Source organism: Cebus imitator, unplaced genomic scaffold, assembly GCF_001604975.1.
Source record: "Cebus imitator isolate Cc_AM_T3 unplaced genomic scaffold, Cebus_imitator-1.0 Scaffold80, whole genome shotgun sequence".
Taxonomy (NCBI): Eukaryota; Metazoa; Chordata; class Mammalia; order Primates; family Cebidae; genus Cebus; species Cebus imitator.
This window is the reverse complement of record NW_016107395.1, coordinates 8,521,599-8,539,267: the sequence shown is the minus strand read 5'-3', so window position 1 is coordinate 8,539,267 and position 17,669 is coordinate 8,521,599. Positions and strand designations below refer to the sequence as shown.

The 17,669-nt window shown below is 33.2% G+C and overlaps 1 protein-coding gene across 3 annotated transcripts in view; it reads right to left on the bottom strand.

Moving 5' to 3' along the window:
• The window catches only part of NDUFS4 (NADH:ubiquinone oxidoreductase subunit S4), a 115,922-nt gene that overhangs the window by 59,061 nt on the left and 39,192 nt on the right, over nt 1-17,669 (bottom strand). For all 3 annotated transcript variants that reach the window (XM_017533209.2, XM_017533212.2, XM_037740187.1), the window contains exon 2: nt 11,858-11,936. In XM_017533209.2, coding sequence (XP_017388698.1) covers nt 11,858-11,936 — 79 coding nt within the window. The remainder of the gene's footprint in view (nt 1-11,857; nt 11,937-17,669) is intronic.

Below are 17,669 nucleotides of genomic sequence, written 5' to 3'. Positions count from 1 at the left end.
AAAAAAAAAAAAAAAATTGAATGAAGGAAAGGATAGTAATATTTTACATTATAAATAAGAGACAAGAAAAAAATCTCTTGAATGATCTTCACAAACAACTACAGATTGTCCTAGTTGAAAACTACTAGCCCTTGAGGGCTTTTAACCTCAGAATAATCTAGGCACAGGGTATACCAGCCATATTTGAATTTTTAAGATACTATAAGGCATACTAAATCAGATATCTTGTTTTAATTCTTTGGATATCAAATCTTAAACTACCCAACTAGGTTTAAAATTATCTTTAATTGATAATTTTAATTAACACAATACTCAGTAGTCATTGGAATAGAGGTGTATCAGTACACTAATCAGATCCTCAGTTCTTTAAGTTAGCATTCTTGGCCCAATATTTTGGTATATGTCTGTATCCTATATGCTGTTTAGAGAAAGCCAAGTTTATTTTTCATGTCTGTTTTGTTGGAAGCATTAACATTTTAAAAACCCTCATCAACTAACATGCAATATGCTGAAAGCCTTTAAAAGTAAAGTATTAAACATGAAACAGCAACTGAACAAAAAGCCCATTCACACATTTCTAGAAAAGTATGCCTTATAAAGAAGCAGTTTTGTGGAGATATAGTGTACTGCATACAGTCAAGCTACCATATCACTGCCTATTTTTCAAACTTTCCTATCTTGTAAACATGAGTATCTTGCATGCTTGCAGATGGTATTTTGAAGAGTAGAATCGAAGCAGAGACTAGGTCATAAAATTAGAAAGCCTGAACACAGAAACAGAATCATAGTTTGCTAGTCTCAAATTTTAAAGTCTGCATTCTCCTTTCTTTTGCTCTAATTCTATTCTGAGATACATGATATAAAAAGAAAATATAATTGTCACCAAAAGATGCTACTTCTATTTCTTTACCTCCTCTTACCCCTACCTTCATTGAGAACTTACTACAAAAATGATAGATATAAGGCTTTAACAAGTTTAAGTATTTGGATTAATTCTTGAGTTCTGAAATTATCTGGCAAGCTGGCCAATTCAAAAGCTGTAACTTTTAATGAGTAATAGACTAATAATGTATTTTCAGATATAAATGAGTACTTCCTCGAATATGACGAAAAAACTAAACTTAAAATCCAAACAAATAAAATATTATCAATTCTGTTTTATTGAGAGCCAAAGTTTCCTACATAATAGCATGCAAGAATTTTAAATTCTTGAAAGCAAGTGTCAAGTACTATACACAATTTCCATACACAGCAGGTAGTAAAGCAAGAAAAGAACTGACACAGTTACTCTCCTTAAAAGAGACATACAATGGAGAACTGTTATACAGCGCTAGCATACTACAGGTCTATGCATTAAAGATGTTGTGGCTATTAACAGTTTAAACCTTAACTGTATTTTGCTAATTGGTACATAGAACTTTAAACCTTTTGAAAGATAAAACATTTCAGTCAGTTCAATTCTCTAGTATTGTTCAAGTATTCCAAGTAGGAACAAAGAGGAAAATAAATCTGCTTTAATTGCTGAAGAATCACAGATAATAGAGATGGCTGAATACTGTAGGGAAAAGATCTTTTGTTCCTTGAACAACTTAAATATAGAAAGATCATTCTCTATTTAAGTTTTAATGGTTCCTGTCTGTATATAAAAACTATAATACTTAACATTCATTTTCTTTGTGATATTTAGTAAATTTGTTTTATATAGCTTGATATTACGTAAAATATCATTTCAGTAAGCATATATTTTAAACAAAGTTCTGCAGAATTTTATTTAGAAATAATTATATTTGAAAAATAATAACTGACTCATTTTAATGATCATCATAGCTAAATATAACAGGTTGTTTTAAAATTATATCACAAAGTAGAAAAAATTCTATTTTAAATTATTAAATAACTAGATAAACTTTCAAATATTTAAGAGCATGTTTTATTTACATAAAAAACTATTTTAATATTAGTTCATATATTTATAAATATATGCCATGAGACAGAAATATGAAATACCATGTAAAAATCTTCCAAACATGTAAAGCAATAACTTTTTATATGATTAGTTACTGATTAACTTACACAAAAAGTACAAAAATAAGAATTTTCCTTCCAGCTTCAAGAAGTCTTAACATTTTTTATTACTTGAGTCTGGTATTTTTCAAAATCAATCTCTCCTACATACACACACAACAGTACTAAAAAATGAACAATTAAAGAATGACCATTTCACTATAAAATCTACACTTTCAAAATCATTAGTCTTTAATTCTTCCTTAGAATTTTAAGCAACAGTATTGCTGTAAACGTAAAGGCTATTCATCTTTTTTTTTCAATAGCTTGTGAGCAGTGTAAAAACCAAAAAACAAAAAACTACAGTTGCTTTTAAAACAAAATGTACTGCAACCAACATTTATATTTAGTCATGATTCTTCTCTTTTTATATTAAGAGTTTCATCTAAGTAAAAGAATAAAAATAAGCATTTTGTAGGATGAAAAACTTGAGGAAACATTACCCATATTTAGTGAAAGTCTTAAAGAAAAAAATCCACATGTTAAACTGCCACCATGGTAGGTTCTCAAAGGCTGCTATTCTTTGATGTAAAATGAAATACTACTTAGTGAATAAAACATAAAAAACTCCTGTCTACCCTTCAAAGAGACATATCCTTTGACCCAGTGCTCCAGACTAAAGCCTTGAAATTTTTGCACAAGAATGCTGCATGAGTAAAGTCCAGACAAAACAGACACTTGAGATGCTAGAAAGCTGAACCCCAATCGCAGACACTACTCCTTCCAATAATCTAGCAGAGATAGCACTGCCATACACCAAAAGAAAGTAATCTCACCAAAGGAAAACTGACCCCTTGGGGGCAGGGGGAAGTAAATAGTCAAAGCAAAAGTAAGCCTTTAACTTAGGGTTATCTTTTTGTGTAGGTCACCTCTTAATGATCAATTTTTAATTCAAGTTTGCAGACTTATAAGTTGCATCTATAAACTTTTAGTATGTCAAGAAGAAAAAATAATATAAAGCAAATAAATAGTTGTACAGCCAACGTTATTTTCAAAGGCTTGCAAAAACCATTCAATCTTACAAACTTCTTAGAACAAGTTCAAGTAATGAATTTTTTTAAACTATTAAAAATTGACAAAAAAAATTGTATTAAATAACTTGTTGCTGCTTACAGACATTGTAAAACAGTAATATAAAAATCTCTCCAGCTGAGCATGCTACCAGTATCATGTGCTAATTAATCAAATAGCGATTTATTTACTGCAAGCCTCAGCAAGTACCAAAGCTTAAGTGCTGTTTAATTGCTACTGGGAAGAAATTTTCAAGTAGCAAAATACAACCAATTGGCAACATTCAGAATACTGTCAAGATTTGTTTCACATGTATACCTGATTTTTAAATTTATCATTAGGGTGCTAAAAATATATAAAATATCAGGAGTTTGCATTAATAGCACTGTGCTATAATTTCCCAAAAAAGTTTTGAAATAATAGCTGTCCTTCCCCACTCTATATAGCCCCAAAAGATTTAAGTTTTACAGGTTGCTAAATTAAAAGTTTCCTTTTTCACATACATTTAAATTGAGGATGCACATCTAACTAACCATAATATCTTTGTAAAAGTTAAAACAGGTGGTGCTTAATAGTTTTTAAACAAAATAGTACATAAATGAAAACAATATAAAGTGTCAATACAACACTGAAGCGTAATGCCTGGCACATGTGAGTATTTATTGAGTAAATAAAAAATGAAGGAAAGATAGCCAACATAATTTATATAAAAGCAATATACTAATATCTAAACTATTAAAGCTTATTTTATGTCATTTTCACTAATAAATTGAAACTATTCCTATATTTTCTGAGGATATTTTTCTATTTTCTTAGAAATATTTTAATTGTGCTAGTAAATCATTATATAAGGCAACTGTCACAAACAAGGAATCAGTGTATAATAAATGGGCTAAAAATGATTAGAAAGCAAACTGAAGGCATACCTATGTAGGACTAATTTATATTTTGGTTATTTTTTAGGGGAGTACCTACTCAAAATCTTTAAAGAGCATTGCAAATTTAACTTCTCCTTTGTATAGCTGAAGTGAATATAAAAAAGACAACAAGTTCATTGGACTTGGGTATTCATCAAATGTCCTGAAAGGAGACTGAGGTGGAAGGAGGCATAAAGAAGAAAAAGTTAACCCTCATAATAAAGCACAAAGGCAGAGACATTCTTCACCTAACCTCCATGGCACAGCTCCTCCTGAAACAAAAACCAAGGGCCACGCAAACAACCATTTATTAGATCTCCCTCTCCTTAGTATCCGCAGGAAGTATCATGTTAGGAAATAATGGTATAGCCCACAAAAAGTTTTTTTGCTTCTAAACATAAGTTTACAGGATTATTTTCAGATGCTGTCATCTACTCTTTTAATATTTACATTCTTATTAGTTTCAAGAGTAAAAAAGATTAGTTAGCAGTTTATACACAACAAACTAAAATTGACTAATTAGAAACATAGAAAGTACTCTGATACCAGATTCTTTATTAAGAATAATCCGAGATTTGCCACAATTTTATCATTTGAAGATTTGTACTCAACAATGTTAACACTGTATATAGTTCTAAAATGAGAGAATGGATTCTTGCACTAGAAAATGCTAGGCAGACTTCTCCTTTCTACATTTTATGCCTAAAAGAAAGACAGGATACATGTTGTTGATACAGAATTGATGCCTAGAAAAAAAAAAAACATTTTTTCTTTGTACTTGTATTAGCACTGACCTCCACAAAGTACTATGAAAATTCTTGTAATTTATTATATACTGTATATAAAATTCTGCCTGTAAAATGTAATAGTAAAAAAAATTAGCTTTACTGGGTAAAATGTCCTTTGAGTGACTCTGGGAATATGTTAAAAACAATGATCATATACTAAAGATAGATGAAAAGAAACACGACTTGATAACAGCACACTTGAGAAAGAATCTGAGGTTTTAGCTCTCCATGAAATCCACATAACAAGTATGACAACCTAAATTTAAAATTGCCTTACTAGAACTGCTATGATTAAAAGAAATGAAGGCAATAATCCCCACCACAACCTGCACCACATCTGTAGTATGAGAAATTCTGGCAAAAACATTTTAAAAGAGATTCAGTCAAACTGGATGGCAATCAAAATGATTAATTAACTGGAACTCATATGAAATAAATCAAAGCCCTGGCGATGTTTAACCCAGAAAAGAGAAGACTTAGGAGAATGATTCTAAAACTTTTTGATGTTAGGTTCCTTTATACTGTTAAAAACTACTGGGACTCCAAGGTTTTGTTTATAAAAGATATAGGCATACCTCATTTTATGACTTTGTTTTATTGTGCTTCACAGATTAATGGTGCTTTTTTGTTTTGTTTTGTTTTGCTTTTTTTACAAATGTAAGGATTCTGGCAACCCTGTGTTGAGAAGTCTACTGGTGTGTACTCACTTCAAGTCTTTGTGTCACATTCTGTTAATTCTCCCAGTATTTCATTATATCTGTTATGATGCTCTGTGATCAGTGATCTTTGATGTTATTACTGTAATTGTTTTGGGGTGCCACAAACTACGTTCATATTAGATAGCAAAGTAAATAAAGGTTGTGTGTGTCCTCCACTGACAAGCCATTTTCTCCTATCTCACCCTTTCCTTAGGCCTCTATTCACTGAGACAACAACACTGACATTAGTCAAGTTAATAAGAGTTCAAGTGAAAGGAAGAGCCTCATGTCTCTCGCTTTAAGTTAAAAATTTAGAAATGATTGTGCCAGATCAGGAAGTCATGTCAAAAACCTAGAGAGACCAAAATCTAGGCCTCTTGCACCAAACAACCAAGTTGTGAATGCAAAGGAAAAAGTTCTTGAGGAAAATTACAAATGCTATTCCAGTGAACACATGAATGATAAGGCAGCCAAACAGAGCCTACTGCTAATGGGAGAAAGTTTCAGTGGTCTGGATAGAAGATCAAACCAGCCACAACATTCCCTTAATTCAAAGTCTAATCTAGAGCCAGGTCCTAAGTCTCTTCAATTCTGTGAAGTCTGAGAGGGAAGGAAAGCAGAGGTTGGCTCCTGAGATTTAAATAAAGAATCCGTCTACGTAACAGAAAAGTACAAGGTGAAGCGGCAAGTGTTGATGGAGAAGCCACAGCAAGTGATCTTGAAGATCTAGATAACTGATGAAGATGGCTATATTAAACAACAGATTTTCAATGTACAGCCTTGTATCAGAAGAAGATGCCAGCAAGGACTTCCATAGCTAGAGAAAAGACAATGCCTGGCTTCACAGCTTCAAAGGACAGGCTGATTCTTACAGGCTAATGCAGTTCCAGTGCTCACTGACCATTCTGAAAACCCTAGTGCCCTTAAGAATGATGCTAAATCTCTTCTGCCTCTCCTCTGTAAATGAACAATAAAGTCTGGATGGCAACACAGTTGTTTATAGCATGGTTTACTAAATATTTTATGCCCACTATTGATACCTACCATTCAGAAAAAAAGATTATTTTAAAAATATTACTGCTCATTGACCATGCACCTGGTCACCCAAAATGGAGCTGTACAAGGATGTAATTTTCATGCCTGATAACACAACATCCACACTGCAGCCAGCGGACCAAGGAGTAATCCTGACTTTTGAGTCTTACTATTTAGGAAATACATTTCGTAAGGCTATAGCTGCCATAGAGAGTGATTCCCCTGGTGGTTCTGGACAAAGTAGCTTGACAACCTCCTAGAAAGGATTCACCATACAAGATGCCGCTAAGAAAATTTGGGACTCATAGAAGGCGGTGAAGATAGCAATATTAACCTGCATTTGAAAGTTGAATCCAAAACCTTAAACTGGGAGAACCTTAGTCCCCTCTCTTTCCTCATCTTCCTTCAAGTCCCACTTACGGTCACCTTGTAATATTCAGAGAGCACTTGGATTATGGATCTGAATAGAGAAATGCTTATAGATAATCATTAGCCACATACCAGTAACTTTAAGATGGGATGGAGATGTAAAGTGCTTTTATAATATGACATAATTGTTAAAGGCAAGGGCTGACTTGTTTTATTTTGACATGTCATGTCCTGAAATAAATATTGATTCAATATGCGGGGGAAAAAAAAGGGAAGAAATTGAGTCTATCCCTCATGAATGACTTTGAAAGTCTAAGACTTCAGTGGAGGAAGTCACTGCAGATGTGGTGGGGAGAGCCTGAAGAAGTGACTAAATTGTTACAATCTCATGATTAAGCTGGAACAAATGAGAAGTTGCTTCTCATGCATGAGCTAAGTCATTTCTTGAGATAGAATCTACTCCTGATAAAGACTGTGAATGTTGTTGAAATGACAACAAAGGATTTAGATTATTCCATAAATTTAGTTGATAAAGCAGCAGCAGGGTTTAAGAGGCTTGACTCCAATTGTGAAAGAAGTTCTACTGTGAGTAAAATGATATCAAACAGTGTCACATGCTACAGAGAAATCTTTCATGAAAGGAAGAGTCAATCAGTGTGTCAAGAGTTCATTGTTGTCTTATTTTAAGAAATTACCCAGCCACGCCAACCTTTAGCAACCACCACCCCATCAGTCAGCAGCCATCAACTCAAGACAAGACCTTCCACCAGTCAAACGATTACAACTTCCTAAAGGCTTAGCTGATTGTTAGCATTTTTGAGCAATAAAGTATTTTAAAATTAAGGTATGTACATTATTTTTTAGACATAATGCTATTGCATACTTAGCAGACTTCAGTGTGGTAGAAACATAACTTTTATATGCACTGGGAAGCCAAAACGAAATTCCATCACTCACTTTATTGTGGTATTTGCTTAACTGTGGTGTTCTGGAACCAAACCAGCAATATCTTCAAAGTATGCCTGTATATCTATAGATATCTATCACATAATAAATTAAAATGAAGAAAAAAATAGAAACTTAATTTAAAATAAGCCAGTTATATAATAATATAAAGATTTTAATTTTAAAAACTCTATTTTCAAAAACTAAACAGTGAGAAGAGTGGCATTCATTTGCATTTGAGCATTCATTTGCATTTTGGCACTCATTTGAAAATCTAATATCTAGCTTAATGGAGGACAGCTGAATTCTAACATCTGTTCTTGCATTCAAACTGTTGTGGTGGATTGTTTTCATTGCAATATATGAAGAAAACTTGTTATCATACAGATATGTAGTTAGAAAAAGGAGCAAAATTTTGATAGCCTTAATATTTTCATACTTGATTACCTTAAAACCCACTGTTCTGTTTTGTACTTTAAAGGAAACTTTTACCCATGTATGATTTTATATTGTGCAATGATCATACAGAAAATACTGGTTCACAGAGGTATACAGATATTCGAAACATTAATAAAGTTCATTACACAGTATCAAAAATCACATCTGTTAATGCCATTACCAATCCCACTAGAATAGTCTTTTTTAAAAAATAAAATTTCAATTTTTAATTTTAGATTCAAGATGAACATGTGCATGTTTGTTACCTGGATATATTGCATGATGCTGAGATTTGCAGTAGATAAATCCCTTCAACCAAGTACTGAGCATAGTACCCAATGTTAGAATTTTTATAGAACTTAAATCTGCCATTGATGTGATTGACCTTGACGTCTTTCTAGTATTTAAAGACTGCTCTGGGAGGTAGAGAGGGGTGCAAGGGTTGAAAAACTTAACATTGCACTTGAAGTTTCTCATTGGCAACACTTCCTTGAAGTGACAGGTTCATTTTCAAGAAAATGTCTGCCATGTACCGAAGATAATAACCAATTGATTTCAGCTTGCAAATCATAGTGACTTTTCAGCCTGATCTACAGTCAGGCCTCCGTATCTGTGCATTCTATATCATGGGTTCAACCAACTAACTGCAAGTCAAAAAGACTTGAAGAAAAAGAAGTATGGTTGCATCTGTACTGAACATATGCCTCCTCTTTTGTTGTCATTATTCCCTAAACAATACAGTATAACACTTTTATTGTATTAGGTATTGTAAGTAATCTAGAGGTGATTTAAAGTATGTGGGAGAATATGCATAGGTTATATGTAAATACTATGCCGTTTTATATAAGAGACATGATATAGTTTGCATATTTGTCCCCACCCAACTCTCATGTTGAAATGTAATCCTCAATGTTGAAAGTGGGGCCTGATGGGGAGTGTTTAGGTCACGGAGGCAAACCTCTCGTACATAGCTTAGTGCCGTCTTAGTGATGGTGAGTTCTTATGGGATCTGGTTATTTAAAAGTGTATGGCACCACCCCGTGCCTTGCATCTGCTTTTGCCATGTGATGTGCCTGCTTCCCTCTAGTGCTGTTTCGCGATAGAGTTCTCACTGAGATCAGGTTGTTTCAAAGTGTATGGCACCTCTGCCTTCACTTTCCCTCTTTCCTTCCAGCTATGTGACCATGTGCCTGCTTCTGCTTCACCTTCCACCAATGAATAAAAGCTCCCAGAGGCCTCCTCAGAAGTCAAGTAATGTCAGTACCATGCTTGCACAGCCTGCAGGACCATGAGCCAATTAAACCTCTTTTCTTTATAAATTACTCAGTCTCAGTTATTTCTTTATAGCAACATGAGACCATGGATTTTGGTACCTAAAGGGAGTCCTAGAACCAATCCCCCTTACGGTACTGAGAGACAACTATTACTTCAAGAAAGATATAACAAAGCTGGGGAAAATCTATATAAGGCAAGAAAATTCAACAGTATGCAACTGATTTTATGACATATAATTAAAAATACCAAACCAAACCAGTCTGTCTACCTCTTTGGTATGCTTCACAGCACTCTGTTTAGAACAATGTGTTACTGGCTGACTCACTCATTCTTCATACTAGAAAAAAGAGAACTTATAAGAGTTAATAGTAAACTTTCAAATTTGAAAACTTTATAGAAAAGAAGGTAACCTCCTGAGAGCTAAAATAGATGCTCATAGGAAAAATTAAAATAATAGTCCTCATTAATGAAGACATGGGATGTGATAATCATCTTCGTCTCACATACACGAAACTGTCTCGTTTCTTTTTCTTTCTTTATTTTTTTTTTGAGATGGAGCACTCTTGTTGCCCATGCTAGAATGCAATGGTGTGAGCTCTGCTCACTGCAACCTCTGCCTCCCAGGTTCAAGCAATTCTCCTGCCTCAGCCTCCTGAGTAGCTGGAATTATGGGCACCCGCCACCGTGCCCAGATGCCCGGCTTACGTTTTGTAATTTTAGTAGAGATGGGGTATCACCATGTTGGTCAGGCTGGTCATGAACTCCTGACCTCGTGATCTGCCCGTCTTGGCCTCCCAAAGTGCTGGGATTACAGGTGTAAGCCACCATGCCTGGCCCCTTATTTCTTTTATACTTGACTAAGCAAGTGGTGTTTGATTAACATTTGAAGAATAGATAGATGGTAACTGGATGAAGACCTTGGGGTTAGTAAAAAGCATCCAGGTAGAGTGAACAGGAACTCTAAACGCCCTGAAGCAGGAAAAAGAATAGCAAGTTCCAGGCTTGCATGGCTGGACCACAGAATATAAAAAACATAGTGGCACAAGATAAACCTAGAGAGGAAGGCAGGAGCTAAATCATGCAAGATGTCAAAGGCCATGTGAGGATTTTAATGTTTAAGGGAAATGGGAAGCACCCAAAGGACGCAAAGAGGGTGACAAAACCAGCATTTCAATGACAATTTTGGCCATCCTATGGAAAATTAATTGGATTAAGATTAAAGAATCTGGGGAGATTAATTAAGAGACTACTGTAGAAATCTAGGTGAAAGAGGATGTAACCTAGATCAAGATGATGACAATGTCAGTAGGTAGGCCTAAGAGATTAACTTTAAAATAAAACCAATCAGCATAAGATGTGAATTTTCCAAACTGTCTCTATTTACTTATACATTTATTTGTCTGTATCTTTAATGGTGCAAATAGAAATTTAAGTGTGACCTATTACTTAGATTTTGCTTACAGGCTCAAAGTTCAGTGATAAAATACTGTACAATGATACAGAAAGGGCAGCTAAGAAACATACCTATATACAGTATCTGATAATAATAAACCAGATATAAAATGAAAAGCACATATATACAATTACACATTTCTATCAGAAGTTTTGGAAACATTACAAAATGTATGCTATTGAAGTGTAAATATCAAGTTTCATATAAAGTAACAGATCACACTCAGAAAAATTCTGTAAGTGATAGCTGCCAAAATTGTTTGCTACTGATTAACAGAATATTATTACTCATTTGTTGCTAGTCTTGCTAGTTGTAATCTCTCACACATATGAAGAAATAAAATGTGTATGAGTTTTTATATGTACACACACACACATATATATATATACACACACAGTGATAATATACACATATATGTATATATACAGTGATAATAAATGTTGCATGCTTCCAGGAAAACCTAATATACTTAGTTTTAGATAGTACTAGTAATTACCTCACAACTTAACAGGTGTGTAACTGAGAAAACAAAAAGCAAAACATTCATTACAAAAAGTAATGAATGTTTTGTCTACCAGCTAGTTATAAACACCACAAAAATGAAAGCCTTTCATAATTTTAATTAATATTTGCATATGATTTTATATTTCTACATAATGCTTAATATAAATTATCTTTTTATGACAAATATTTCTTCTTAAAATTTAGGTATTTTAAGGCAATATACCTAAATTTGAATTTCTAGATTTCTAGATTCAAATTCAAATCACTTTCCTGAAAACTGAAAACACCATACTGAGTATCTATAGTATAAAAATAACCCTGAAGGCAGAATCATAGCAGTGTGTAGTAGAAAATACTTACCAATTTTTCATCAACTGTTATGAGTTGCGTGTCTTGAGTTTGGTCCTGTGCCAATCTCCATGCGGAAGTGCTCAACGACCTGCAGTACAAGACTTTAAATTAAAAAAGGACCCAGGCAATGAGAAGAGAGACAGACAAATCTTACATAAACAAGCTACTTTAACAATATCTGTCTTATTAAAAGGAAAGGAAAGAAAGAGAAGAGGGCACAAAAGTCCTTTTTCTCTGCAATTAGTTCTGTCTGCTGAGTTTTTGGCAGACTCACTTGACAGTTCACCACAGGCTGTGCTTTATGTCAGTCTTCAGGCTCTCTGTCACAGAAAGGCCACCAGTGACAAGTACTGTACTGCTGTCTGTGAGTGTATAGTGGCTGATTTGTCACGACCAGGCAGAAACATGCAAAGTTATACCAACTGTTCTGGAACGCTGATTCTTAAATGGATGGCATCAGAAACGAAAAGAAAAAAATCTCAATCATAATAAAAAGTTTCTTCACTCTAATTTCACACCAAAAGTAGTTTACATAGGAATTATTTGTATAATTATTTTAACTAATATTATTAGTTTAGTCCTGTAGCCCATTTAAAAAATAGGAGAAAATTGGTTAAAATGAAAATATTAAGTTAGAAGTAAAATGGGCACAGAATCTAGTTCGTTTACATTAGCATTTTCCTACTCTCCAAAAAAAAATTACTTAACGTTAATGGACGTTTCACGTACATATTGCTGTTTATACTACTGAATGTCATACCTATCCCTGACTGTGACATTTAGAGTTTTCCAAACTATTAGGGTACCTTATACAGGTTTTTCTTGCAAAAGTAAGTATATACAACTATGGCTCAAATTTCCACTCCAAATGTATGGCATTTGGTCCTTTCTTTTTTTTTTAATATAATACATTCACTATTATAATTTTAATGCAACATAACCAATAATTGACAGAAATAGTCGAACTTTTTATACTAAAAGTTCAAATTTTGATAATGTGTACACAGCCATATAGAAAACCTTCTTATTAATTATAATTTAAAGATAATATAACACAAGAGGCTTTACTGCTTTATGAATATATTTTAAAATACCTGTCAATTATTTCCCAAATTCAAGATATTATGTAATTCTTTATCACTGTAAATGTCCCACTCAGAAATACGCCTACACAAAATACACTCACATGGAAATAACTTTAGATGATTTACACAGAGTTAAAATATATGTCCTGGTTGTTATAATATTAAAGAAGTATAATTAAGCACCTCTTAGTATCTATTTTATCTTGGAAATCATTAAGGTCAATAACATGGCAATAAACAAAATTTAAATATATCCACATATACAAGAAAAACACTGGGTAATGACAAGAGAACTCATGAGAACCTGAAATATCAGAAATGTCATTACATTTTCTAAATACGGTAAGCAGATCCCTCTCATCCTTGTGGGATACCTTTCAAGGTGCCCAATGGATGCCTAAAACTGTAAATAGAACTGAACCCTATAAAACATACATACCTATGACAAAGTTTAACTTATACATTAGGCAGTAAGAAATTAACAATAATAATAAAATAGAACAATGAAGTAAAATAAAGCCTACTTGAACACAAGCACTGCAATACTGAGACAGTCAATCTGATCACCAATGGCTACTAAGTTTTGACTAACATAGACAGGTATCCTATACAACCTGGATACACTAGACAAAGGGATGATTTACATCCTGAATGAGTCAGAGCTGGATGGCATGAGATTTCATCATACTACTCAGAATGGAACAAATATTAAATTCATGAATTGTCTGTTTCGGAATTTTCCACTGCATATTTGTGGACTATAGTTGACTGTGGGTAACTACAACCGTGAAAAGCTACACTATATTTTCTCAAATGAAGAGACTTGTTAGATGAAAACAGTGCAAATTATTAGGTAGATAAAAACTCCGTAACCATTTGTGCAATTTTTGGCTACACAAGGAATTTAACTTAATTATGTCTTCATTGTTTAAGAAAATCTTAGTACATATTAGTTGTAACCCAAAGTAAAGTTCTTAATTTATAGAACCATACATAATTTACTTTAAGGATAGATTTTAATAATTTTAGGTTAACCTCCAACTAATTACAACAATAAAGTTACATAACATCTTTTTTAAACATGTGAAATATTATAAACAAATGCATTGACAAAAATTTATCTCCTATTGTTATCAAGCTGTACGTAAAAGACAATATAATAAAAAGGACAAAAATGTTAAATAAAACAGTCCTACCATAAAGTTAAAAAATCACGATGAAAATTTTTGGTAAAAAATTTTTTAAGATAGGTTCGAGTACAAAGAGATCATAAATAGGGATTTTAATTTTTATTTAAAACAATATATTTATATGATTTATTTAACAAAAATCTGCCTAAATTAAAAAGTAATGTGTGCTTGTGTAAGTTATATCATGTGATAAGTAACTACCCTCTAAGCAAAGAACTAAAGGACTCAAATATCAGATATGGAGAAAAGTTTTTCTCCAATTCTGGATGGTTAAGGCAGCAACGAAGGTCCAGAGTCCATTACGAACACAGCATTTAATAAGTTATACCTACTGACCTGGGCACAGTGGCTCCCACCTATAATCTCAGCACTTTGGGAGGCTGAGGTGGGCAGATCACCTGAGGTCAGGAGTTCAAGACCAGTCTGGCCAACAGGGCAAAACCCCACCTCTACTAAAAATACAAAAATGAGTCAGGCATGGTGGTGCGTGCCTGTAGTCCCTCAGGAGGCTGAGGTAGGAGAATCTCTTGAACCTGGGAGGCGGAGGTTGCAGTGAGCCAAGATCACACCACTGCACTCCAGCCTGGGTGACAAAGCAGGACTCTGTCTCAAAAATAAATAAATAGATAAAATAAATTATACCTACAAAATATATAGTAAATTTTAGACTACACATGAATTATATAGTAAATACCTGTTTGTTGATTACCCTATAAGGAATGTCACATCAGTGAATGGTAAAGAAAATATTAGAGTACAAAACCCTTGTTAAGAAAAAAAGATATAAGGCCTACAAAGCAAAAAGGAAAAAAAATGACAGAAGCTATTACATAAAGCCAAAAACATCAAAACCAAACATACTGTAAGTGAAGTGTAACACAGACAAGAAGAAAATAATACAAAATAGAACAGTAAGGGATCAACATCTAAAAGAGGTAAAAATGCTTCTACAAATAAGTAGGGGGTCATTTCTAAATTTTAAAAGATGAGCTCAAACAGCAACAAAACAACCCAATTAAAAATGGGGAAAAGACCTGCACATTTACTTATCCAAAAAAGATATACAAATGGCTAATAAGTACATGAAACAATGCTCAACAGAACTAATTAGAGAAATGCAACCAAAACACAATGAGAAAGCATTTTACACCCATTAGGTTATTAAAAAAAAAAATATGTATTAACAGAAATGTACAGAAATTGGAACCCTTATGGGAGTGTAAAATGGTGCCACCACTATGGAAAACAGTATGGCAGTTTCTCAAAAAATTAAACAGAATTATCCTATGATCCAATAATTCCATTACTGAGTATATACCTAAAAGAACTAAAAGTAGAGATGTGAATAAATATTTATACACCCATGTTTATAGCAGCATTATTCAGAATAGCCAAAAGCAAAAACAGCCAAAATATTAATAATCTATTTTACTGGGCAATGTACCAAATAGTAGGAAGTGTTCATGTAGAAACAATGACTAATATGTAATCATTAGAAAATAAATGGCAATTTCACTTTCTCTGCTATTTAATACTTGTTTTCGAGAAACTTAAAAACATTGTTCGCCTCACGGATTTGCCTTTATTTTTGTCCATCTATTTGTTTTGTTAATTGGCCGGTTCACATTTCCAGGTGTACCGAGTATCATTCTTAATTTTCAGCACAAAGGATAAACTCTGAGGGTTGTGATTATTATTATCAATTACCATTACTGGTCAAGGTAATTATAAGTGTAAAAGCCATTTATTCTACTTTTCTGTATACGATTCCTGAAAGAAAAATTGATATTCTAGAAATGAAAATCAATAAACCTTATTTCTATTCATGGTTTTTATCAATAAACCTTATTTCTAACTCTGGTTCTAACTCTGGTTAAGTAAAACAATCTGGTGAGACAGTTTTACTTAACATTTTTCTTTTTTATTGTGTTGTCTTTTACATACAGCTTGATAACAGTATGAGATAAATTTCTGTTTATAATAGTTCATGTTTACAAAAGATGTTAAGTAAACATATTTTGCTGTATATTAGCAAATCTCAACTCCTCTGCCTTTAGGTTTTATTCTTTGAAAAAATGAGAAACTTACTGCTCTGAAGTTTCTTCTAGTGACGACAGTCTATTTGATTCTACTAAGTAGAATTGAAGGTAGTTCTACTTTGTTTTAATAATCTCCTGTGGAAATGCAATGCAATCATCACCCAACTCACACAATAATCTGTTTTTCTTTAAAAAAATCTTTCAAAACCATATATATACACCATATTTTCTTTCTTTCTTCTTCATCCACTGATGAACATTTGGGTTATTTTGCTAAAAACATTCATGTGCAGGTTTCTGTGTGGACATTAAGTTTGTCACTCGTTTGGGTAACCAGGAACACAACCACTGGTTATGTTAAGACTATATTTTAGCTTCACAGGAGACTGCCAGACTGTCTTCCAAAGTGCTGTACCATTCTGCATTGTCACCAACAATAAATGAGACTTGTTATTCTCTTCATCCTTGCCAGCATTTGGTGTGGTATTTTGGATCGCAGCCATTCTAACAGGTGTGTAGTACTATTTCATTGTTGTTTTAATTTGTAATTCCTGAATGATATATGATGTTGAACACATCTTCACATGCTTATTTGTCATCTGTATATCTTCTTTGGTGAGGTGTCTGCTTAGATCTTTTGCCCACTTTTTAATTGGGTTGCCTGTTTTCTTACTGTTGAATTTTAAAAATTATTTGATACTGAAGATATAGTTCTTTATTACATATGTGTTTTGCAAATATATCCTCCTAGTCTGTGGCTTGTCTTTGCATTCTCTTAAGGGTGTCTTTCACAGAGCAGAAGCTTTTAATCTTAATGAAATTTAATTGATTCATTTTTCATTCATGGGTGATGCTTACAGTGTATTCCTATCCATGTATCCATTAGGATCTTCTTTGATATCCTTCATCAGTTTTCTAATTCTCTCCACATAGATCTTATAAATTTTAATACTTCAAAATATACTTTCAAAAAGTCTTAGTGAAAATATTTTTTAAAATTTTCACTGAAAAACAGTATCTGAATAACACTACTAACCCAACTTACTAACACTATGCCCCTTTTGAAACAAATTAACCTATCAACTAAGAATAAAGTTAGTAAAATTCCTGTATTCCTTGTAGCGGTTTGAAACTGTGACTCCAAATTTCTTTGACACTCTTCCCTCCCACTAACAGCTGAAGTCTATATCCCTTTCTCCTAAAATCTGAGCTCTGTGATTGCTTGATCAATATAAGAAAGTCAAACTGAAGTTACGGTTGTTTCCAGCGTCAGACCTTAAGAAACTAGTATTTTTCACCTCCTGTCTCTTAGAATATTGTTTCTTAGGATGTTTCACTTTTGGAACCCAGCCACCAAGTTGTAAAAAAGATTAAGCTGTCCCACAGAGAGATCCATGTGAAAAGGAACTGATAGCCAATACCATTTTGCCAACCAATACCATTTTACCTTACCATGTGGGTAAGGTATACTGAACATCAAACTTCCAACGGAAGTTAAGCTCTCCCA